This window comes from Struthio camelus, chromosome Z (genome assembly GCF_040807025.1).
Source record: "Struthio camelus isolate bStrCam1 chromosome Z, bStrCam1.hap1, whole genome shotgun sequence".
In the NCBI taxonomy this organism is placed as follows: Eukaryota; Metazoa; Chordata; class Aves; order Struthioniformes; family Struthionidae; genus Struthio; species Struthio camelus.
Window position 1 is genome coordinate 84,352,724 of NC_090982.1, and position 25,779 is coordinate 84,378,502.

The 25,779-nt window shown below is 43.6% G+C and overlaps 2 protein-coding genes across 5 annotated transcripts in view; one reads left to right on the forward strand and one right to left on the reverse strand.

The window, feature by feature from the left end:
* The first annotated feature begins 3,949 nt into the window (after positions 1-3,949).
* Positions 3,950-13,239, forward strand: LOC138064376 (sialic acid-binding Ig-like lectin 15). The gene is made up of 5 exons (XM_068926528.1): positions 3,950-4,441; positions 7,368-7,751; positions 10,691-11,050; positions 12,120-12,150; positions 13,143-13,239. Exons 1-5 carry the CDS (start codon positions 4,390-4,392, stop codon positions 13,237-13,239), a joined length of 924 nt encoding a protein of 307 aa, XP_068782629.1. The 5' UTR covers positions 3,950-4,389.
* Positions 12,687-25,779, reverse strand: part of LOC138064374 (ectopic P granules protein 5 homolog) — a 60,332-nt gene continuing 47,239 nt past the window's right edge. For all 4 annotated transcript variants that reach the window (XM_068926516.1, XM_068926515.1, XM_068926517.1 and 1 more), the window contains 7 exons: positions 24,894-25,103; positions 24,619-24,763; positions 22,386-22,628; positions 21,338-21,557; positions 19,711-19,926; positions 18,645-18,759; positions 12,687-17,135 (listed from right to left, as the gene is read on the reverse strand). In XM_068926516.1, the coding sequence (XP_068782617.1) occupies positions 16,953-17,135; positions 18,645-18,759; positions 19,711-19,926; positions 21,338-21,557; positions 22,386-22,628; positions 24,619-24,763; positions 24,894-25,103 (1,332 nt within the window). In that variant the 3' untranslated portion in view covers positions 12,687-16,952. The remainder of the gene's footprint in view (positions 17,136-18,644; positions 18,760-19,710; positions 19,927-21,337; positions 21,558-22,385; positions 22,629-24,618; positions 24,764-24,893; positions 25,104-25,779) is intronic.

A 25,779-nucleotide genomic window follows, 5' to 3' on the forward strand; every position in this document is an offset into this window, starting at 1 on the left:
CTACAGCCACAGCCAGACACAGACCTCCTGAAACCACACATCTCCCACCTTTCTCAGTGCCACTAGCACTCAGGGCAGACAGCTGAGGCAAAGTCCAGGGAAGCAAAGGCTGATGATGACATTTGCTAAAGGCAGTGGGAACTAGTCAGTACCATGTTCTAAGGATGACCTTCAAAAACCTAAGACTGCTATTTACAGGACCACACACAGCCATAAAGGTGATGGGGGCATGAGATATTCTCCATCCGTTGACAAAGAGCATGCCATGAAGTGGCCATACCATTAGTAGCATAACAGATATCTCCCTTTACTTTGCTAAAAATTTGTCCTTGCCTACATTTGATCGCTACTGATACTTTTTTTTACAGGCTCACCTAATTTTAATTACAGATTCTTTTTATTTAAATGGGTTCCATCTATCTTCCAAGTGGCAAAACACACAAAAAAAACCCCATTCCTCCCTATTTCTCTAGATTCCTTATATTTTCATAGCACAAGAAAGCAGTGGAAACTAGGGTATCTCTGGAACCAGATCTGCCATTGATGCTTTTGTACAAGTACTGAGGGAGGACATTAGCCAAGTGGCATAAAAATTGCTGTACTTCCCTATGGTCCTTAAAAAAGATTTGTCGTGAAGAAAAAGGACACTTGATAAATATGGAAGGCTTCCTGTTTTGGGTGTTGGATCGGAGGCAGCCTTCAGAAATCTTAGACACTCTCTCAGCACAAAAGCAGAGGAAAAGGTCATTACAGCTGATACCGAGTCTGAATCATATCAATCAAGAGAAGATGACTAGAACCATTCCTTCATGCCCACACTCAGCTTGTGCCAGATGGCTTCCTGTACATCACCGCAGTTCAACAACTTGCATCAGCAAGATGCTGCTCTGAAAGCAAGCCTTGTAGTCAAGTCGCTCTCAGTGAATTTGCACACGTGCAATTGTCTGGAACGTGGTACATGAGCCTGCTGATACAGTGCAAGAAGAAAAATGGAGTCAAGCTCCCTTGCTCCCAGCAAAACTGCCAGAGCTAGCCCTTTCCAGGGCTGAAGAATAAGACGCTAATTTGCATTTCACCTCAGACTGGCACCTTTGCTGTGTTTCAATGCCTCTGAGAAAGCACAAATCGCAGCCTGAGAGCAGAGACTAATGTTTGAAGAATTTTATTTGCAAAAAACACCTTTCTTCCACTTATGTGAGTTGCCTACCTAAGCTGTATGCCCCTCAGATAGGAGGGAGCAAAATGCTGGTCAGCACAGGCAGTTTCTTGTTTGTATATACTGTGTTGTCAGGGCTTTTAACAAGCCTAAGAACACCGGTATGGCAAAAGGCAAATGCAATTTGTCTGCTGGAAAGGAGGAGAGAAAAGATCAAAGATTAACATACTTCTGGTATCTCTATTAGTGGCTGAAAATGGAGACTCAGCAAAGCACTTAGATACACAAGACATAACTCTTCAGAGCGCATGGCGCTCTGGAATGCACGCCGAGCAAGGACAAGCAACATACCGGTGTCTGAGCATCAGACAAATGCCTAGTAAAACCCATCCCAAATATCTCAAACTGGGCTACAAGTCTTCATTTACCTCACAGGACGCAACATTTACCTGCTCGAGACATTGCACGATTCCAGCTGCCCAACAAAGCATTAACTCTTCCTAACCACCAGACGTGTTCCAAGACATGGTCTTAAACACACGGTCTGAAGGCAAAAGTCATAGTATGTTGTCAGCAGGAGGAGTATACAATTTCAGAACAAAATAGCACTTTTTAAAGCAAATTGGTGTGTGATGTGGAGGGGATCATTTTTCAAGTATTTTGCAAACATTTACAGTTAAAGATTTTCACCTCTCTATTTTCAAGCTGGGGAAACATTTCACTACTAATAGTGAGATCGTATTTCTCATGGTCTGAAAAAGTAGTCTGAAAAAAACAACCAAATCCAAAAGACTGATACTTCTGCACTACACTGGTGACCCTGCTAGCAGGACGTGATAGGTTTTACACCCAAGAGCTAGGCAACTTCTTGTCCACCATTTCTTCCAGGTGTCCTCCGTACCCCGAGGCTACCTCGGTTGAAGTCAGTGGCCTGACAGCTGCTCAGCAAGGTGGCACCCACTTCTTTGCCATGGTTCAAGCATTTGTAAGCACTGTGCAATCATTATGGGCTGTACTCCCTATACTTTAGAAAGCAACAAAATTTTCTTCCGACCATTTCCGTAAGTACTGGATCAGACCCTAAATTACTGTATTCACACCACTGTAAGGAAAATTCAGCCTGCCATATAGAGTGGGCAAGATTTACCAGCTATTCGTCCAGAGGCCAAAACAAAGTGAAACATCAGAGAGGAAGAGGTTCATGATGACTGTGAACTGCAGCTATTCTTACCATTGATTGTTTAGGCCTCACTGCAGCAACATGCTTTAGGCGTGGACTTTACTTAAAGATCAGAGTTGGTGAGACCCACTGTGCTAAGAATGGGAAAATCGCAACCCCAAAAAGTTGGTAGAACAAATAGACAAAAATCACACACAGCCCATGACGGAAAATGGGGAAGCTAGCCAGAAAAGGTGTATAACAGATTGGATAAGAGTGCGGATCTCTCATCCACCGTTTCTGCCACTCAGATGCCCAGATTACTCTGCTGACCGCAGCATATGTTACTTCTCACAGATCTCCTGAAAGTTAGGGAACAAAGGGAAGACCTGGCATCAGTGTTGTGGGGAAGTAGTTAGGTCTCAGGCACAGAAAGTAGAACTCATTACTAAGCAGCTTTTTCTTACATTGGCTATGGGAGCCCTCCAGTGGCTGCACACCCGCTGCTGTCCAGAAGAGGAATCACAGAGGTGCATCTGTCCCGCTCCCCAAACAGGAGAGAGGCAGCAGGCTCCTATAGTGGACTAGCCTCAAGGAGGAGAGGAGGGAATCACTCTTGCCTCAGGTCTGAAGCAAAAGCCGCAAACTTCAAGCTAAGCCCAGAGAGGGAATACCCACTCCAAGACTAAACTTAATGTCACTGGATCACTAAATGGGAGAGAAGAGTGAGGGGGGGCACAAGCAGCATTTCATAAGCCCTGATCTCTGCATCTCAGCAAACTGCACAGCAAGTTTGCTAAGGCTAAGCCCAGGAGGAAATAGCAAGTATTTGCATACGGATTCTGAGCAAAAGCTGGAGTTCAACTTATTTCAAATGCAGGATAACAAGAAGGAGGAAAATGATTCATCATCTGTCAGAATCATGGGAATCTGGGCAGAACGATACCACGGGGCACTACAAGAGTGAGATCACAAATCTCTGCACCTGCTCCACGTCCATGATATTCAAGATATTCATGATGCTGAAGATATTCAAAACACATGCAATTCCTGCCACCAGCACAAAGCCATCAGAGCTAGGGAAGCCTGGTCAGTGATCTGTTCTACTTCACGTCTCACCACAAGTGAGATTGCAGCCTTTCTACCCACATCTCTAGTGCTGGTTCTCACATGGTAAACCAGAGAGGTCCTTTGTGTGATGCCCTGCATGACATGCACCATCAGATTCACCCAGTGAGCCCTGTGGATGGTCAGAAATATGTATTTTCGAAAGCGGTGGAGGAGCCTACTGCTGTTCTCACCCAGCCTTACAGGCAGTAGATGATATCTTCTAGATAGGTGGCTGGAAGACTTGCTTGGAAATAGAAAACCCAAGGGCCAAAGCCACTGGAATAAACACAAGACAAAACAAAGCCCATCTACAGAGATGTAGGCCAGCAGAATCTATTCCTACAAGTCCAAAAGTATATTTCTCACTGATATGATGAAGGGGAGAGATTCTCATGATGAGAAGTAGCCACATCATTTCCAAAACAATCTCAAACAACAACAGCTTGGGGCACAGTGGTCAAAGGCCACTGAAAGAGGTGGGGTTCTACATCCAGGGATGACAGCAACCAGGAAGCACAAGGGGTAGAGCACAGCGGGTTTGCAGAGTCCAGATTCAAAATGAACTGCCTCAAGCAAGGAGAGTGAGGGTCTCACTTGCTGTCCTCCTTTGGTAGGACTTCCTCATGATCAGCAACCAGGGGGCACCTGAAAGCTGGTCCCTTTTGTCCCATCACACACATGGAGTGGGAGTTTACAGCCCCAGTCTGCAGCCCCCATCCCACCCCCCCACTTCAGCTGGAAAGTGGTAATGCTTTGATTTCCTCCCTTCTATTTTTCACATGATTGACCACAAAACTATTAATATCTGAATCCAGTTCCAGTTCAGCCAGACAACTCATTCCCTCCAAGGAGACGAAAACCACAGCTTCTTCCATTCCTGGAAAAACCTTTTGTGGCTGCAAGACCAGTAGCTCAGATGTAGCTCTGGTTTGCTGATACATCTCAGTGGCGAACGTCAAGCAGCATGAAAGAGTTCGGTTTGTTTCTTCTCTGCCTCCTTTGCATCTTCAAGAAGGGTGAGTTCTGAACTTGTTTTTCTTCTCGCTGTAGTCAAAGTGCCAGTGGAATTTACTGGTACAACTAGTTCTCTAAGAATTGTCCAATCCATCATGCTGCTTAAAAGGATCCTGATTCCAGATGTTTGTGACAACACTGGAAAAACCTGAAGTTTGACTATGCAATTGTCAGAGGTGTCTTTGGTTTGTTTCCTTTCTGTCTTAATTTTTGGAGGGAATTCATCTTCATCTAACTTTCCCCTATGTTGTCAGTTAGATGCAGCATTTTCACCAGCATCCAGAAACGCTGCTTGACCTTCCTAGGAGTTATTTTGCAATGCATGCAATTTGCTCAAATTCAACTGAACACTTAAGCTCATGTTTAAGTAGGTGCTTAACTTCCATTAAAATTAATGGGATTTGGTTAAGGGTACTGTCAAACACTACTTGCTAGAGCAGGGCTAGTTCTTAACGGTGTCTGTGGTGGTCTCCAGCTCTTGATCTTGTTATCATGTTTGTGACTGCAAATCCTTTCTACTGACAATTGGCAGAAGCACTTACCTGACAGCTCCTTTCAGGAGTTATCTTGCGTGAACAACTATTTTCTGCTATTTGCCTGTGACCTTTTATTTCTTATGAGGCCTTCAATCCCAGGAACAAACGGAGACTGGAAAAATAGCACGAGGAAGCTATGGAAGACCCACCATGTCGAAGCTTTAAGGATGTAACAAAAGCTCGACAAGGAAATTATACACCAGATGCTGACAATTCCGTCCACTCATAATCTGGGGTCTTCAGGTAGATAGTGTTTCTATAGAAATGGATGAAGTTAAAGACATTAGAAGGACTTATTTTTAACGCTATTTCTCATGTGGCAGGCGAGGGAATGTTTATGTGCTAACAGAATGCTCTTTGCTTAAGGTAAAACAAAGTGCAGATGAGAAACGTGGCAGAGAAAAGCAAATCACGTACCAAAAAGTACATGATTTGCAGTCCTCCAAAACTAAGGGGTTACACTGACACACTTGAGTACACAGATGAATTATTCAAGCCACAGTCAACAGTGACAGGAATGGAAACAGTAGAATGTCAGCCCTGCATTCTCTGTACTCACAGGTCTGCCTCTGATCAGAGAAACGGTCAGAGTTATGGTAAGATTCAGAAGATCCAAAAGAAATCAGAAAGCTAATCAATAGCAAAAAGGGCTAATTTTGTAGTGTCAAAATAAAGAACATGAAAGAAACTGGAAAGCAATAGCATTCTATCTTTGTACTGCCAGTTCCCAATGTTCAGAGTCCACGAGCTTCATGGAGCTGCCGTGGCCATGTAGCCTGCTGTATCAGACTACCCAGGCTGCGAAAGAAAATCGTATTGTTATAGCAAATGACAAGGCAGCCCAACTCCAGACCTCAGTGATTAAAATACCGGCTTGGCACCAACCGCAGAAAAATAACTTAAAGAGAATCAGTCCTGTACTGGCCTTGGTACATTGTGAAGCATACAACAGGTTAGTACTAGCTGCCCAGTCATGGAGAGATTTGCCAAATGTTACAGAGAACAGATATGAGAATAAGGAATAGCCCTTATCTTCAAATTTACTTGTACTGATTAACCTGACAGCTGAATGCCCACAAATCACAGTGAAGCCAGCAGGATCAGGGATCTGCAGCAATTATTTATTGGAGGCCGTTACATTTTCCCCAAGTATTTTCCTCTCAGCTACTGAGGGGAACACTACTAACTTGATGAAGCCACCAATGAAGCTTTTTAAGACATAGATGTAGCCAAAGACATTCCTGAAGCCACAATCTGGTGCAACAGCTGTTGTAACTGCCATCACAGTCAGTAAATATACATATCCATATAGAAAGGGAAGGGCTTCCTACAGTTCACGTTTGTTAATGCTAGGGGTTACCGGTGGATGGAAGTGGGATGAGACACCAAGTCTTCCCTAAATATGCATCAAAGAGGGGGTGCGCTGCTTCGGCTGAAGGCTATTTTAATCAGATAGAAATAATCAAATTGAGTCTGGAGGCTATAAGGTTCAACTCCTCCAACAGTGCTAGGATTCACCATGGCCAGATTTGGCCAAAAGAGCAAAATTCCAACCGTTTGCAACATATCAGCTGGAAAATTCAAAATTTCCCCTGTTGTGACAGAAGGACAAGGCCTGCCTGGGAAGTTACCGGCAGCTAGAGTCCATATGATGATAACCTGCTCTGATAACAGAGGGCTTCCTTCCTCCTACAAATCACATGGGAGGAGAGAGAGGGAACTTATCTATTCACACCAACCTTCGTAAGATGAGCATCTCCGAGTCTATATTTGTGAATAAGATATGAGAGGATCTAAATAAGAGGTCACTGTGTGACAACAGCAGCATTAGCTGTTAAAAATATCAGACGTTACTACCCTCCCCAGAAATAATGCAACCACCAACTCATTTGCATAACAAATTCTAAAACACAGGAGTGTGTGTGCGTGCATTGGGGCACGCTCAAATACAGGGCTATCCTACTGTATTTCGGTGCTGATAGTCATTGAATTTCTGGATACGTTCAAAACTTTTGTGCTTTTTTTCAAATTCCTCGCCTCCAAGCACACAAAAGAAACAAGTGGCAACTGCAAAAGACTTATCACAACTTAAGGTGCTACTGAAAAGCAAGATGCCTGCTCAGACAGCAAACTGCTTTCAACATGAGCTAGCTAGACAGTCCCCTCAGTTCAACTGAAGATCAGTAACTAGGCACACCACAGTGACACAGCTGTTTAATCACCTGGAAGCCCTCAGCAAGAGCCTCAGTCAGCACAGGGCCCACCAAGGGAACAGAGCACCCATTTTGACTAAGATTAGAGTAGATGCAGAAAGGATTCCCTAGAATTTTCCTCTCCTTCCCCATTCAACGCTCCAGGTAAATCAGTCTCAATTGTCTCTTTTTGCTTCTAGGTCTGCAGTCCAGTGGCTGGTCCATTCAAGTCCCATCTGATGTTACTGGTGAATTAGGGAAGACGGTCATTCTGCCCTGTACTTTCACACACCCCTACAAAATATTTGACCGGACCCTCACTGCCATTTGGAGGATCAGGGAACCTTACAATGGTACAGTCGTTTTCAAGTGCGTTGCTCAAGGCTCCAGTGAACTCTGTAAGACTGCTGTCAGCTATAAAAACAAATACAAACTGCTTGGCAACCCACGGCACAAGGATCTTACCATCAGGATCGACAATCTGACCTGGAGTGACAGTGAGAGATATTTTTGTCGAGTGGAGCTCTCTGGAGATATTCACGACAAGTATGAAAGCAGGAATGGGATAAAGCTCCATTTGATCGGTAAGAGAACATGAGAGCCAAAAGAGGCACCACCACCCCATGGGGAAGTGAGAGCGCCAAAAAGATGAGGAAATTGATGAGACCAACCAGACCAGTGACAACAGATGTTCACCTGAGATGCTCTTCCAAAGGGCTGGCTATTCTAACCCTAGTCAGCCTGGGAAAAAAATCTTAACAACGGGGCTGGGTACACTCTTCACCCTCTAAAGTCTTCCAGTATGAGGTGATACACACAACACAAGGAACGGAATAGGAATAAAACAGAGCAGAAAATGTGATAAGGAAACAGCCAGCCTCTGGCTGCCAGGGGTAAGGGTCAGCCAAGTCCGGGGCCTCCCACTTCTTCCCTGCAGCAGAAAATCTGTGCAGCTAGCAGTCAGCAGCTCATGGGGTAGGGTTAAAGATATCCTTTTTGTCAGGACTTAAACTGGAGAGCTCAGCCAGTGAGTATGTGTTAGGAAACAGGCCTGCATGATAACAGGGGCTCAGGAAGACAAGATATCTGGCACCCCTGTGCCAGGATTTGTAGGTCTAAACTTCTCTGGAGCACGAAAGGGTAAGTACAAACAACTCTGACAAAAGTCAGATCCTAGGAGCTGGCATACCATCTTCATAGCTCTCTATGAAGAGGCCTCTCTATTCTTCCCCTCTCACAGCCACACTTACTACCACCATCAAGCTGCTTCATTACAGCGCCTTGTCCTCACCACACAGGATCACAACCAGGCCACAAGCTCCTTGGTCTCACCAGAGCGTGGAGCTGCACCTGGATTAGGGGAGGCAAGGAGGAGCTTCACCTTCTCTTGAAGGTGTTCACAATCTCCAGCCTGGACTGTGAACCCTGAGCAGAAAAACCCTGAGCTTGTACTGAGGCCTGTTACCTGTCCCTGTCTGCGAAAGCAGCATCTGAAGCTGCTTTAGTTGCATGTAGCTAACTGAACATAATATTGTCCCACTGGAGACAGTGCAGTCCCAGGCATCTCCAGACTTGGCCAGAGATCCCTTAAAAACCACAGGTGCAACAGGGACAAGGCAAAGCATCTTCGACGGACTGCTAGACAGCAGTCACACAAGGTGAAATGCCTATCCACACCCTATCAGTGACAGGAAAAAGAGAAGCTGCAAGAGGGACATATGAATCCCCAAATGAGTTCAGGACCCAGGCAACAGTTGTTAATGGGCATGATGGACATACACAGGGACAGGACAGGACATGCTCCTTCCTGAGGAGTCTGTAGTCTAAACAGACACAGGGCAGGAGGGAAATACAGACACAGCGACAAACCACACAGCAGCTCGATGCCAAAACCTCCGTCTCAAAGTTACAACTTGCCCCCACCCCAGCATCACACTGCTCCTACTGAAACCCATAAGGCCTTCACAGTACAGAAATCCAGCATAAGAACTCGTTGCTGCAGCAGGACTTCTTGTTCTTTTTCAGCTGATAATCTGGCTGAAAAAATACCTTCTTCCAGGGCTGCTTAGCATGACAGGGACACGGCAGAGTGAGAAGAGGGTGAATTTCCAGCACAGACCACACAACTCTACCTGCACCTCTTCACTGTGTTCCCTCGCAGGCATGTCCAGGGCTCCCACACTGCGTGTGGCAAACTCACCCCCAGGCTGCTATGTGCTCGAATCACACCAAGCATTCAATTATAAGGAGACCCAGTTCAGGAAAACTCTAATTCTATGTCTGAGGGTGTGCTTACAGATGTAGAGAGTGCTGGTAGACGCACAAGGTCTCGGGAAGAGACTCAGACCTTAACCAAGAGTGCAGAGATACTGTGCGTTGCATCATTTTGCTTGTGAAGTGAAACTGCCTTACCTCTGCTGTGCACTGCGGGGCTCCAGACAAGGTACAAGCATGAGTTAAGTTACTTCTCAGGAACTTCTGTGTATTGGAAGCTCTCATTTAGAGCAGCTCCTTGGCTTTCTTAAGTACCCCTATCCAGAGCATGACCAGGGCAGAACGGCAGCAAGATTTGTGTCCTAGAGGCTGCCTGAATTTAAACACTAGAGGCATGATAACCAGCCTTACCCTCCTCCATCTCTCCAGTTCCCTGTATAGTTCCCTCCGTTAAGACTAGCTTGGTCATGTCAGCCACACTTCCTTGGGAGACTAGACCAAATGTGACGTGTCTAATAAAACCTCTCAACATTCTGCTTCCCCCAAATGCTCTTCACCACTGTTCATTCAGTCATACAATCTCACGTGCTTCACGTACAGGATATGCAGTTAATAGCCCTGTCTTAGTATCAATGTGCTACCCTAAAGCAACCAGGGGGCCAAACCTGGTGGTCACTATCAGGCTGGAGTGAAACACCAAATACAGACTGTACCAGAGAGGGGAAAGGAAGTAAGTGTCCGGACAATAATTCATCAAACCTGGCAAGTCTCAAGCACTGAGCAAAGGACTTGCACAAATGGACCCCTCCCCATGGGCTCTGCAGGTCACAAACCAAGGGAAGAGCCGTGACATACTCAGAAGAGAGCACCACAGTCACCTGCTCCGTGACCCACTGCCAGATGCAGCCAGCCTGTCCGAAAAGCTGACTGGCTGTACCCACTGCCTAAGTCACAGATGGCACTGGGCTGTAATTTATGGTAAAACCACAGAAAACAGCCCATCTTCAAGGATGGTTGCCCTGCTATAGCACAGTGCCTCTGCCTTGTCCCATCACACCAGGGTGACGTGGGCTGAAGTCAATAACAACTTAGTAATCTGCCTAAGAAACAGCAGGGATAAAACACAGTTCTCATCTCTACGCATCAAGTGAAAAAGTGGGGGGGAAAAGTAAAGTGAAAAGTGAAAGTGAAATTTGATCCCAGTGGTACCTGTTATAGCATGTTGAGAGTCTGCTATGACCAAACATTTTGCATGAGAGCTGGCTTTGAAACTCAACACACTCTCTCTCTTTTGCTCCCATTTCTGCAGCTGCCCCCAGGATCATCAACATCACCGTTAGCTCGAATGGAGATCGTACCTTCAAAGCACGCTGCACAGCTGAAGGGGAGCCAGCACCTTCCCTGACATGGACCGGCCCTCACTCCAGCAACTTCACCTCCGTCACGAACACGAATCACCAGGTCACCAAAGAGCTCCAGTACCTGACACACGATGGAAAATACACATGTACTGCTGTCAACAGCCACGGGAGAGCAGAAGGGGCTGTGTACTTCTATAAATTCAAAACGTCCAACAGCTCCCTTTTCCTGATCCTGATTTTTGTACCGTTGGGAATTAAAGTACTTGTTTTGCTGGTGATAGTGAGCTTTACTGTTTTCTGGAGAGGAGGTACGTATCGCTCACTATTTCCTTTCGTAGTCTTCCTCCATCAGACCGGTAACAAGCAAAGCAACGCAGCAGATAAAATCAGGCAGGAGATTTTTTTACGATTATTTTCCACCTTAGGAAAATGACATTTATAATGGGAAATCCAAGAACAAGTAAAAGGAAACTCCTGGCTGGCTGGTCACAGCCTGCAGAAGTGAGGTCTTATTCTGGAAGGAATCTTTAAAAAGACGCAGTGAACAGGAGTTTCCCTAAGCTTGAGGAGAAACGTTAATAAACTAACAGATGTGCAATTAGCTGAGAAACCGCTGCCTACGAAGTCAGATTTTTGTTTTGGTTTTTTTTGTTTTTTTTTTCTGGGGGGAAGTAGACTAATTACTAACTTTTTCCATTTAGCCCTTGGGCAGGATTTACCTTCACTGCATTCCACCAAATAGTTTAATTTCCCAGGGTCAGCATCCTCATTTTACAGATTGCCCATCTCAGTCCCCACGGCCTCGATATCAGAGTGCTTCATAATCATTAGTGAAATCTCATCTTCCCAGTGTGCCAAGGCCATGGGAGCAGGGAAACATCTAGTTGTCAGAGATGAGAAACAGCTCACAGCGAACTAAGAGACTGCCCAAAGGTCATACAAGAAACCTCCAGCCAAGAAACCCAAAGGCCCCTGGCTCCCAGCAGAGCACCCAGCCTAACGCATCATTGCTTTTGTGCTACACTGCAGTGAGGATCAGTCCAGGAAGAGTTCCTGGGTCTGGGTCTCAGGCCAAAAGAAACGTGACACCAACAGGTATAAAAATAGTCTGATAGCAGCAGCTTGCAGGGAGCTACTACTTGCCTTGAACTGCAGGAGGTATAAGAACAGCCAGAAGTACTTTGCTCCTTATATTCAGGTGCCTAATTCCTACCCTCCTGAAGGCTAACCACAGAACTAATCAAACTTTTTTTCCCCCATTCACTGGCATTTTATAATCACCCTGTAGTGCAGTTTCCCTAGAACTCTAGGTCAGTTGTGGCTTCCCAGCTCACTCTGACCACACGGCTAACTCGCATCTTCCTTCTTGGTTAACAGGTCCCTTCACTACCCCAACCAGCCTGGCCCGGTAAGAACATCCTGCCTTCTATTCATGTCATCCAGTAGAAAGTTGGAGATGGCCAAGGAGAGAAACTTGGCCTTGGTCTTGGCAACAACCTTCTGGCCTGAGAGCAGGCTTCTGGGACAAGGACAGGGCTGGGCTGATGGCCAAGTGACCCCACATGAGGGACCACGGCCCGGGCACTGCAGGGAGCGCGTTCTGGCTTGGGTATAGGTGAGAACACACCCTACTGATTTGAGGATGAGCTGCTCTGAGCATAAGCGCCTTGGGCAGCAGCTTGCAGAGATTAGACGTAGCAGCAGCAAGGGACTAGCAAAAAGTTCAGGTGGGCCACTGGCCCAGAACACGGTAGGAAGCTGTGATGAACTAGCAAAAGAACCATCCACCCCGGGATGGGTGCAGGAACCGGTGGGATGGGGTCACGTCCAACCTGAGTTACCCTGTAACCCTTACTTGATGTCTCCTTCCCTCTTGCACATCCAAGAAACGTGGTCATCTGAGCAAGACGCTTAGGTGCACACCAGCAGAGGCAGAGGGGACTTGCAGGTAATTAGGAAAAACATTTAATTGTAGAAGCATAGCTCTGCTGATTTAACAGTCTAAATGATACCGCATCCTTCACTGCAGTATCATGTATTTGTATCATGACAGAAAATGAAAGCTTAAAAGCCAAGATGCTCCATGCTCTGCATATGCATTAGAAGACCCTTAACACTATTTCTAAAGTGGGAGAGGTTTGTCACTACCCTCTTTAGCTTCTGAAACAGCAGACAAGCAGTAGTTAATGCTAATAGTGTTGGAGGTCATTCCGGAGCCTTTAAGATGCAAAACATTAGATGCAAATCAGATACTGAAGAACCATCTGCTATAGAATGGAGGATCCATAAGCAACAGTATAACACATCCTCTGATGCTCCTTAACTCTTAGCTGACGCCACACAGAAAGACTAGTGCAGCCAAAAATGCATCTTCACCTTATTCACTTCTCTCATTGTCAGGCCACAGTCACAGGACTCCACCTATGAGAACCTGGACCGCAGGCACTGCGGCAGCCCCACTTCGCTAACAGAACGAACTGCAGCACCACGAAGTTAAGGATCTGGTCTGTGACACTTGTACCTGCTTGCGCGGTTTGATTTCCTGCTTGTCAGGTGCAAAATCAGGTCATTTTAGGGTGCTTAGCTCCCCAAATATAAGACTGCAATTGACTGATATGTGGAAGATCAAACAGGACTTCCAGGTACATGTTCTCCCTCCTGGCTGTGACTTACAAGCAAGAGCAGCCATCAAAGGGAAGACGGATAAAGAGAAGGATGCAAAGGGAAGATAAAAAGGCGGCTGGAGCTGGAAGAGCAAAAGAGTCGTCTAGTCAATCTGTAGTTTTCAGGCTGTATCAAGATAGCGCTTAGCAAGCGGATGGGAGTCTACCATTTCCTCCTGTCTTGAAGTAACTTTTTTTGCTACAAACTTTTTTTCAGAACTACTTTTTCTCCACTCCACTTTTCCAAATACATGCAGCTTATTAGAGCCAGCAACTGGACTATTCTGCTATTTGAAACTTCAGGTGTGAAGAAAAACTGTTGCAATTTCTGTAGATTTTTTCTTTTTTAATTCCTTAACTTCCAAAAGAGGTGTTCTGGAACTTTAAAAGAAACCTTAACTTTCAAGAGGAGCCCAAACAAAATGAAAACAGGAAAAGAAAAGTCTTCAGAAAGCTGGGAGAGTTGAAAACAGGAAATTGAAAAGGTGGTCTGTACTGCAAGTTCACTTGCAGCTCTTGCTAGTACTACCACAACTGGTACATAAGTAAGTGCACATGCACACACAAGCACTACCTCAGGGCTTTGAGATAAATGTCATGACCATCTGCCATTACTTCTTATTCAGGCCAAATACAAAAAACCCTGGTCTGGGTCACTTGTGAATGGTGAAAGAATGGGACCAACGCATTGCCAGTGCCAGAAAACAGCACTAGGCTAGAATACAGGGCCACATCCATTTATCCCTTTGGCCAAAGGGTGTTCTTTCACCATGCATGAGTAGACAGACCAAGATCTCAGCTTTCATAAAGCATTTTAAAGGGGGGAGAGGGTGCAAGGAGACTTCCCATGCTTTTCCTCCCTCTGTTTAGAAATACTTTTTTAAGATTTGATTTGGGAACAAAAATACAAGTATGGTAGAGTAAGTGGATTTGTATTCTTCCCTCCTACCAGTGCTAAATTAGATCAGTTTAAGACAAACGGAGACGGCACATGCAAGCTCTTTACCGCATCAGGTGTAACACAGGACAGCCTGAATGCAAACAACCTTCACCAAGAGGTTCTGGCAAACCATTTCAATTGTAGCCCATAACGAACAGTTCTCTGAGGAAAAATTGCAATTGGCTGAGCTTCATCAGTAAGAACAGCCTGAAAACATGATCCCATCAATACCACGTCCTTTGAAAGACTTCATACATCAGCCTCTGCAACAATTATGGAAAGGCAATAATCATCATGCCTGTACAGAGAGCCACACAATAAACAGGTTTGTTTAGACTTGAAAATACTGCAGACAAAGAATGAACAGTTCACCTAACATTAATGACCCAAAAGTCAGCATCTAGCTTTCATTGTAGGCAGAGTGAGAAACAGGTACCACCAGAGGGCAACTCATTGCATCTGTTTCAGACAGTTTTCTTGATGCGACGCACACGCACCTTCAGACCTGTAAGCTGTAACTACAGGAAACGGGACAAAAGGAAAGGGTGACACTAAAAAGCCCCAAGAGATTTGTGGAGTTTTACTAGGACAGAGAAGCATCACTTCTGCCATTTCATAGCTGAGCTTTCTCCTGGGCCCTGGGAACAAAAAAGACACTGTTGCGTTACGTACACGTTAGGATGAACAAAAGCAGAGCGTGGATTTAATCCCCTCATTTCAGAGAGAAGGCTCCCTAAACCTCCATCAACTGAGTAACTGAGTGGCACTCCCCCAATCACACTTTCATCTCCAAGAACAAAGATGCATTACCTGCTTGGAGTCTTTCATCAAGTTGAAAATACCATGGTGTTGGTCAGGAATTACTTGATTTTTCATTTTATTTTGCATGGTCTTTGCAGATAGAGCATGTTATAAATACATCATTTGTAAAAACTCAACAGCTGAAACATTATCATTTTAAAAGTGCTTTTCATACATATATTTCTGGCTTTTTCACATTTCTTATACACCAACTGATAACATCGAACCTAATAAAACCAGTGTTTTTCAGTCTTTGGGGAAAAAAGAGAAAAGAAAAAAGCAGCAAAACATATTCTTCCAGTTGTGAAATTTCCAAAAGAGTCTGTTAAAAACCATGCTGCATTGATGGTTTCATCTGGTTAATATACAGAGGATGTACATATACGTGTAGGCTCGCAGATAGAGCAAAGAACTGTAAGACCACATGAAGGTGAAGGTGATCCAATGACCCAGCTGGCATAGTTAGCAGGATCTGTCAAGAGAGAGGTGGTTTGTTCTCCAGCACTGAAATCCCAGGTAAGTGCAATCCTTCAAAGCGATTCGTTATTGAATGGACAGTAGGTAGCACACTTCCTTTCCCTAGTGACCAAAACTAAAGTTTAATGTGTGACCATGTTCTAAACACAAAGGCACAGTTCATACAGGAAGAAAAGAAGCTGTCATTGCTCCTTCACAGAGGTCTACAGATTGGGACTACAGGACCTTGGGCCCCCTGGAATAGGTCCAAGTTAGGCAAGCAACTTGGAAACTCACCTTCTGCTTTCCCTAAAGAAAGGTGCATCTTACACTCAGACAAGGCAACAAAACCAGAGATCATTAAGCTGAAATAACAGATTTACAGGCTCATTGTCCATGCTTTGGCAACAGAATTTTAACAAATGATCACCAAATTCAATACAAGAAAAATAGCTTTTCACAGTGTCATCCAAAACCCTGTCACATCATGCCCAGCTACGAATAAAAGAATAAACTTCAAGCAGTGTCCACTTGACATACCACTATCTCCTAAAGAACCAGACTTTCAGAATTAAGGAATCCGTTACCTAATGTGAACATAATCACCTGTTCCCTTCCCAGATGCTCAGAAATCCTGAAAAATCAGCTTCTAGACGTTATCTGACTTAAAAACAACATGGCCAGAAATTAGTTGCATTTAATTAAGCAATATGGAAGCAGACCCACTAGGTTTTAGAAAATAGGAACAAAAAATAAAAAATAAAAAAAACAGTTCTTTAGTTCAAATTTTAGCTTGTATTTAGAGAAGTGGGAGAAGATTGTAAACATGCCTTTCAACTACAGAGTTCTGTGGGATAGCAAAAAATTTTTTAAATGCTATGTTCCCAAATCTAATGAGTTTGCAAGTCTCTGAACACACAATCACATAAGATTTAGAGGTATCTTGGGTAAGACGGTCAAAACCTCTTTTATACACAACCCTCCATCCAGTTTGCACTGGCTCAAGCGATGACACATCGGAAAATGAAAAGGCACAAAGCAAAAACTTAAGACGCTGCAGGAAACAAGGATGAGCTTTGCTGTCTAATGATTTGTATATCTCCCCCACAGGTGTGTACACACAGGAAGACGCGCAGGTCTTTTCAGTAGACAAAAATTGAGCAATTCCACAGGCCTACATATCATAAGAGCTTTAAAGAAAAAGAAAAGGATAAAACTTGCCAGTGTGCACTCACACCTCTGACTTATTTAAAGTGGAACTCTGCAGGTAAAAGTTACTTGTGCAACAACAACTTCAAATGTAAACCAGAGTAATCCAACATTGCGTGAAGCTTTCGGAGCTCAGTGCCGCTATCGGATGCTGTCCAAATAATGCACTTCTGGGTAGAGAGTGTTAACAAGGAGAGCCAAGAGATTATTGCCATCTCGAAGACAATGTTCTGGATGCTTGATGAACTGAGAAGCCTGGGAGAGCTGCTCTTGATAATCCATGTATTGTTTGTTTGATGCCATAGATTCAAGAGCATTCAGTGCCTATAGATACAAGGGAAAACTGCATTAGCTGTGTAAACTTCGGTCCACATCTTTTGCAGGTGTAACAAACCAGTTGCTGAACCACCATAAGCACGATTCCACTGGAAGTTCCTTATCAGCTAGAGACTATGGAGTATTCTGAATAAAGCATTTGTACAAATATGATCAGGTAATACTGCTTCAAGTCACCTCATATTTTCTAAGCTGTTCCCTCCCTGAAATCAACACAACAGATGTTCTATTTTAAGGCTTGCTATGAATCTGCAATATAAGTGTTGACATATATTTACATCATGCACTAAAGACATCGTCTTAGGGGAATCAAAATACACATGAAAATACAAACTGCAACAGTGTCTTACAGACATCTTTAACTTTCACAAATGTATTACTTTGCTCCCAGTAATAATATTACAGGGACAGCATCAGGCTAGAATTTGTATGTTAAAAAAAAAAAAGTTCCTCACCTATGTTAGCAGTACCGCCTACGGTGAACGTTGTAAATGAAATGCGTGCAGAAAAATCTTATTTCTCAGAGAACAGAAACCTTATGCACCTACATACCGAAATAACATGGATGGCATACAAACTGCAAAAGGAATATTTGTCATAGGGCTTTTAAGTCCTGCTTTCACATAAGCAAGCGTTAGTGCAAATATCAGCTTAGTGTCATTGCAGCCTATAGACTGTCCTGAAAAGCAGGACAACCACGAGACAGCATTGTTTATCATTACTATTTTTTATTCCTTCTGTTATGTTCCAAAGTTTCTGAACTCGGGCTTTATGGACATAAATTGATCTGTACCTTTTATTTTTTAGTTTAAGATTAGAAACGGAGACCTTCGTATTAATATAGAAGGCTGTGTGAACAGGTTTACTTGGGAGTCAACTTAGGGTCCCTTTAGCTTAGGGCTCAGACATACAACCCTCCAACCACAGTTCAACAAGTTACCATCCATCAGCTGAAAAACAGTGTGCCAGCTCTCAGGTCCATGACAACGGCCAGGCAAAGCACAGTAGTTCAGACTCAGCTTTAAGATGTTTCAAGCCACTACATTTTAACTTGCACTTGATGTGAACTGCTGTGTACACACTATTGATCACAGCAGCTCAACTGGAACCCAAAACACACCCAGGTGGAACGCAAGAGCAAAGTTTTAAAAACTCACACCATCTCCAAGCCCACCCTGCCACTGTCTCTGGCAAATTCCAAGATGGTGGTTTGAAGTATAGGAAACGTTGCATGAACTTGTGATACATCCCATTCCCATGAGGACGCAAGGGAGAGCAACAAACTATTTCCGGATTCAGATGTAAAACGTTAACCAAAAAATTAAACACAGGAGAAAAAGTCCAGAGCGTATTCATTGCTGAATAAAATCAAAAAGTTCATACAAGGATTTAGCCTGAAGCTCCAATGCTTGCAGTGACCCTTACGTGCCTCACCACACAAGCCAAGATAGCACACAGAGAGAGCAATCCAAGAAGCCAATGACCGGCACACAATACCTGCTGGGCCTTCTGCGACAGCTTCGGCTCTGAACCCACTTTCAGGCGGACTTGATTCTCTGCAGGAATCTGCACCAAGAGGAAGGCGGACAAACTGCGGGCAACCACCCGGAACCTTACACAGGGAAAAGGAAAAGGGACATCAAATTTCAAAGTCCTCAACAGCACAAACTTAAAGTTCTGTCCTATGAGACATCTCTCACACGGGAAACAGTAGAGGCTTTGGAGGATCTTTTGAATGCATGAAATAAAAATACTGTAACATATACCCTACAAATATATCATGATATACACTAGAGGGTAGTATAATACCATGTATATCAAATGTGGCACCTCCCTTAAGGCTTAGCTATAGCCTTGAGGTTGCATCTGAAATATTTGCTTAACAGCCTTTGAAACATCCACATCACCAAAACCAAAGGATGAGCTGAACAAGAATAAGATTTCAGAGTAATTTCAACAGCATCAGGATTGCATCCCAGGAGGTCTTTATGAAGTTACACTTAAATACTATGTTGGATTGGTGCTCCACATACATTTACGTATTTCTCCTTGGCATTCTTTCCACTTTAATATCTTACAGCCAAGTTTGCTCTCTCTCTTCAGAGAGGAAGCTGAGTAACAAGCATGTATTTCTTTAAACATCTCTTAACATTTCCCAACACCTCAAGGTTAAGATGGAACAGGCAGAGTGCATATAATCATACAAAACACTTGTGATGCGAACTGGAGCAGCCTTCCACAGATGAGGTTAAAATATTTTCCTCTAATAAACAGCCTACCTACAAACTCAGAGATGGTAGCTGAGCCAGAATCACACCCACTGCAGTTACTCTCTGATGTAAGTACTCTCTGATGAAACTGTAGCTCACTACAGTTTCTCTCTGATGGGTCCAAGTAACTTCATAGATCTGGGGACAGCTTTGATTCAGAACATCTTTCGACATTGCTCGACAGATGTATGATCTGCTCGACAGATCTATTACAGTCTGGATTCAAGCTGCAGCTTTTTTAACATGACAACTCACATTTGAATCAATGAACTCGCTGCACCTCCAATCCTTACCTGGGTGACAACGGAGACCTCCTGCCTAGCCCAAAAGCACCAAGTATGCCAGAAGTCAGTCTCTCTTCAGCCAGCTGACTCTGCCTGCCCTGTATTGAGAGCAGCGTCCGAATGACGGATTCCATCAGAATGGCATCATCTTGCTCCATCTGAATTAGGGATAGCTGCATGGCCTTGTGCCACCAAAGAAACAGCTTTGCCTCCTCCTTTGCTGAGCTTTCGGTAGATTAAAAAAAAAAAAAAAAAAGTCAGAAGTATAGGTTAAGAAGATTGTGCATCTCCCCATTAGCCCTGTGAAGACTTCAGGTGGTAAGTTAACAACAGCTAATCTTAATTTATCAAGTCAATGTAAATTATTGTGCAGCTGAAACTCTTATTATTATGGACTAGATGCAGAAAATAACCAGCAGGTGTTCATAGCCTGTAAGAAGACAAAAAACAACGCTTCCTTTCAAGCTTTAAATCTAAGAATTAATGATATTGCAGCCATAAGTGCATTTAAGCCTATTCTAAAACTTGGTCTAAAACTGATGAAGCTGGATCTCTACCCCTTTCCTTTACTTACCATTAAAACACCTTAGGAAGCACTAGCTGTTTCCACAATAACTTAGACTTAAAGATATGATCTTCTAGAAGAGGAAACATCAAAGGTTTTTGCTGAGCAAAGCACAATGTGAAGTTCCCTTGTGATATTTTTAAGTCTTCCTCAAACAGTTGCAGTTGAAGGTAGTGAGCTCAAGTTTTCCACATATAGCACCAGCACGAGCTTTCTGCATCAAACCATCCTCAGATTACTCTACCCAGCTGTTTCCCTCAGGCCAGGCACACTCAGTTTTGAGGCACAAAACAAGGATTTAACTGGCTGCGTAAGGTGGCTTTGCTGGCTTCTCCCAACTGTGGTACTCAAATTACTACAACTGTAAGCTACCTGCATTAGTCAAGGTATTCTCTGAATTCCAAGAACACAGAGGGAACGTGCATTTTCCTAAAATGTTCCCTCACAGCAAGTAGGAACACTATCAACATTAAAATACAAAGATATTCACCAAGTTTACTAAATTCTGGCAATAATTTTAGCAGCCTGTAAATACAGCTGTTAAACATTGTAAATACAAAGTATTACCATTCTAACACTAGAGCTATCTAGAGCCATCCATCATGTTGTCCCACCACAACCTTGTTTCCCAGAAACACACACCTCTAACTTTGGTCACCCCACCAGACACACTGGATTTTATTCAGAACTGCTGACATTCCTCACTGCACAGCTCTGAACTCAAGACCTTTAGAGTATCAAACTAAGTATTTAGCACATAACCCATCCCACCTAGTGGACATTCTGGAAAGTGAACCCCACAGTGATTTAGGATTTCAGTAGTAATTTTAACTGAGCATAAATCCAGGCTGCCATTGAAATCAGGCTCCTCTGATCGAAAAGAAAATAAGAGAAGTGTTCAACCAGACAAAATTTCCCCTTGTGTTTCATCACATGGCTATTGGTCTTGGCACTGGGGTCAAAGATACATGGAAAGATCGACTATCACATCCAGCAGCCAGGTTATAGTGACTATACAACTACAGCCTTACTTAAAAGTCAGGCCACATTCAGAAGACTCGAAATCTGTACCTTGGATACACTTGCTCTAGCCATTTGCTAATGGTTTGCAAGATTTTCATTTCATTGGTAAGCGTCTGGTCAGTGTTTAGACATTGTAGCAGGTAGACATATAGGGTCAAATAGCTTCCCAAAGACAGACACTCCTGCAGGAACTCCTCCATGGTTAGCTCAGGAACTTGGAGGGAGGCAAGTATAGGGCCCCAGCCTAAATCCTGGTGGTGAGGATACTCTAAAAAGAAAGCAAAAGGACAGCACAAACAGCATAAGCAAGCAGTGCTTGGTAAAACCCAAGAATGAAAATTACCTTACTGTTTTCCTTTAAATGGCAGAATTCAAACTGTTTTAACTGTTCCAGATAATCAGTTTGTGACACCACTGTGATGGCTAAAGATTAAAACAAACCAACCAACCAACCACACACACCCTGTGTGTGCTGCATCTCCTCAAGGTCAAAGTGAGATGTTTTCCCAGGGTTAACTTAGTAAACTTTAAAATTTTAACTATGGAATTGTAAACATTTCCTTCAGGTAGACTGACATGTTATCAAATAGAGCGTGGTAGAAATCATTATGGAGATCTACAGGGTTTATGAGGGGGTGCCACAGAATTTGAGAGATTTCCCAGTAGTGCTCCCCCACCCACCCAAACCAGTTCACAGAACCCTACAGGAGGGGACACGAATCTCTGTTTTGTCCTCTTGGGATGGTTCTTAAAAATTATCCACCTCCTTAGCTACAAAAAGGGCAACCATTACACAGAGCAAATCAGTTTAATAGAGAATTGACAGATACAGTTCCCAAGGAAACAGTTAAAAACAAACCCAAAGCACAATGACATAACTTCTTTATATCTAATTCTCACAGCACATACATACGTGAAAGTTAGGAGCCATCCAGTACAGAAAAAGGAGCTCTGATTACGAAAGGCAGACTAAAAACCAGTTCAAGCTATCAGGCAGCATGAAGTTAAAAGGAGTCCCGGGTGATTCATATTTAATGGGCATCAAAAGACTGATCAACGCTCTTGACACAAGCGGCAGAGCAAGCCGCCCTCCTACCTTCAATGAAATAAGCTGTGATGCAAGCTTCTGTCGTCTCAGCCATATGCCGGACAGAGGCCAGACTCTGACACGCCGCTGTGAGAAGGGGCATCGCCAGTAATCCATGCACTTTACGGTCAATCCACCTTCGCAGGCTTCCCCGTAACGACTCAGCTGTTGCGACGCTGGAGTTGTTCATCATCATCAGTGTTTCTGTGAAGAGGCTGCTGAGGGCCATATGACGCGTTTGCAGATTCATATCTGAAAGTCAGAAATCAGGGAAACGCAAACCATTTCAGCATATGGAGGCTAGGCCTTAGATGACCTACATTCAGCTTCATCCCCATACACTCCTTCAGGTCCTGGGAAAAGTCAGTTGTTCGTTACATACCTGCAATAAGACACTCTCGTTCCTAATAGCCTATTTCCTTGATGACTTAATTCATAATTTACAAAACAGCCAGAGTCAGTTGATAAGACTGTACAGCACCCAGTATATCTAAGCCTATTTTTCAGTTAGGGACTTTCAGCACTACTACAGTGCAAATAAACGGAATAGTAAAGCATGTTTATGGTCTCCAAGAAAGTGTAGGTATAAAACTACAATTTAAAGCCCAGCTCAGAGCCAAATCACCAAATTTTTAATGATTTTATATGAAACATGATCAGGTTGAGCCCTGAGATTTTGCAATCCTCTTATGCATTTTAGGCTACCTCTCAATCCCAGCATTCACATCCAGAATCTTTTTCTGAAAAAAGATTTTTGATTGTTTAAACGCATTAACATGGGCCATATATAAGTGTCCTTGAAGTGCACATATTTCCTGCACTTAGCTCTTAAAAGTCTAACTGCAGAGCAGAGCTTTCCACGTGCTAATGAAAACATAGCGTTGCTATAACAGAAAGTTTTCAAGCAACGTCGCAGATTGCAGCGAGGAAATATTTCAACTGCGCATAAGGGGAAAAAAATTATGCACAAAGAGGGACTAATTACTGGGAAAAAGTTTCCCAAAGTGGCTATGAAATCCCCAAAGTGTCCCCAAGTCCCTCTAGGTCAAGCACAGAAGCTAAATCTAACGCACACCACCTCTCCCCTGCCACGACGCCTCAGGGCTCCTGCTCCACAGCCTGGTTGTGCTGGGTGAACACCATGGAGCTTTCATCCATCTCTTTTAGCCCCTTAACACATGCACGTACATGCACAGGCTCACGAGATGGAGCTGATCCTCTTATTATTGGAGCTCCTTTCTCCTCCAAATTCCCTCTGAACTTTCTCAGCTGTCAGGAGCGTCAGCAGCAGCAGACAAGCCCTCATTTCTATTTCAGCCAAAAAGAGTTCTTCCAGCTAACTCTGTGGCTGCCCTACAGAGCTTCCCCAAGTTGAGACACAGACACTGAGACCCATTTATCAGTGTCACAAATTTTCAAACTGAAAATTTACAAGGGAAGTCATCTTTATTATAACATTCCTGATGTGATTCCAGTAACTTATCTTGACAACACTAAAGCAAAAAAAAAAAAAAAAAGTGTCTGCAGTTTTCTAATAGAGGGAACACTTCTGTTCACTTTTGCTAGTATACTTGTGTGGATCGTGGACAGGACGTGACATGACTCCTACCAAGCACTTTGCTGTAATACAGCAAAATGACTAATTTGACCCAAACACTTATTCTGCTTGGAGGAAGGTCAGGATGGTACTAGTACCAAAAAACTAGGTCAGTAAAAATCCTGGGGGTATGGACACACCATACTACTAATGTACACCAATGTAATTTCCCTACTTCAACATTGTAAAATTTCCTGATTACAGTGTTTTAGAATCCTTGCTTTAGAATCACTTGTTCGACTGCGAGCATGTATTTGAAAGTGTCTTTTTTTTTTGCGGGAGAGGGGGAGAGGCACTGATAGCAAAGAAAATCCCCTCAAACTTTGTATTTTAAAGGTTCTTCAGGTTCAAACCAATGACAGGGGGAAAATCCATCTCTAACAGATCTAACGCTCCTGGACTAGGAATATTGTATGCTGGCCAGTTTCAGCTGTAACATAACCCATTTTTTCTGTTGGTCCTATCCTTCTTGACAGCTCTCTGGAGGATCATATTTTTGTTTTGTTACCTAAAGCAACATGTCCTACCCATAAGGGAGACTTTACAGTAATGCAATTACATAGTCAATAAAAGTCCAAAAATCCGTACGCTAGAATAAAGGATCTTGACAGCTTTAAAACAGTTCATCACCTCATTTATACAAACCTGGAGGATTAAAGATGATTATATCATCTAGCAACTTGGACATTTCTTGTTCCAAAACTGCAAGAGTAATCTTTCCGCTTTGTTCCAAGGTGCTAAGAAATTGAACCACTTGGTGAATATATGCTCGGCACTTCAGCGTTGCATCCTGTTAATTAAAATTTAAAAAAAAAAGTCATTCCTAATATTATTTCCATGGTCTATGTATGATACATAAAAGGTGGGCCTTGCAAGTGACCAAAACAGCTTAAAGACACTGCAGAAACAATTCAACTTACAAGGTGGATGTGAGTGTCCGAAGATGCACCAAAGCCTGCTGAGATTTTTAGGAGCTTCACTATCAGTTCAGCTGCTGCATCCCTGGCAAGGATAACAGAAGGAGGATAGTGGCTGTTGCAGTAGCTGATGATGCTTTGATAAGATGAGATGCCCACAAGTTGCCAAGGAAGGGAGCTGGTCTGTCCAAGGAGATTAATTACTGGTGATTCCTGAAGATTTAAAGACATGATTCTGAGCTCTACCTTCTTTGATGTTTTAAATTAACATTTACAATACTCGATATTGGATATAAGTTCAGACTTCAAAGTTTGAAGTAGCCAGAGCAGAAAACCCACAGAAATAAATGATTGCTGGGAGTCCAGCTGAAAAGCAGCTGCTCATTTCAGCAGCAAGCAAGCACACACATTTCGCCTCTACTAGTCACACAACGGTATTTAGACTGCTGCAACAGTCTTAACCAAGCACTGCGGCCAAAGGGAGACACATTAATGTTTGATATCTAACTATATAAAGAAAGTTCAAAAGAAACAGAGACCCTAAACAGGTAAGGCAACTCGAGCGGAAGTTAAAAAAAGAAAAGTAAAAAACAAAGTTCACCGCAGATCCAGGGGCAGAAGCCAGGTCTCAGAGTTTTCTATGCACTGAATTATCTACTAACCTAGAGGGCTCGTCAATTATGCGTTCCTATAAATAACATCCTGAACAGTACCAATAGCTGGCTACAACATCCACAACTCTCACAGGCAGTGCGAGTATGCAGACTGAAGTTTCTCTGCCAAAAAGAAGCAGAAGGTCTAGCCTCAGCTACCACCTTCTTCCTCTCAAGGGTTTCTCCAGAGAACAATAAAGAGCAGCATCACCTGGACGCTGAGAAGTATCAAGTTA

Bases quoted from the DNA above. Each gene is read 5' to 3' on its own strand.
- LOC138064376 (XM_068926528.1), top strand. From the start codon at position 4,390: ATGAAAGAGTTCGGTTTGTTTCTTCTCTGCCTCCTTTGCATCTTCAAG. The intron at 4,442-7,367 runs GTGAGTTCTGAA...TTTTGCTTCTAG, and splicing joins CCTTTGCATCTTCAAGAAGG to GTCTGCAGTCCAGTGGCTGG. The intron at 7,752-10,690 runs GTAAGAGAACAT...CCATTTCTGCAG, and splicing joins GATAAAGCTCCATTTGATCG to CTGCCCCCAGGATCATCAAC.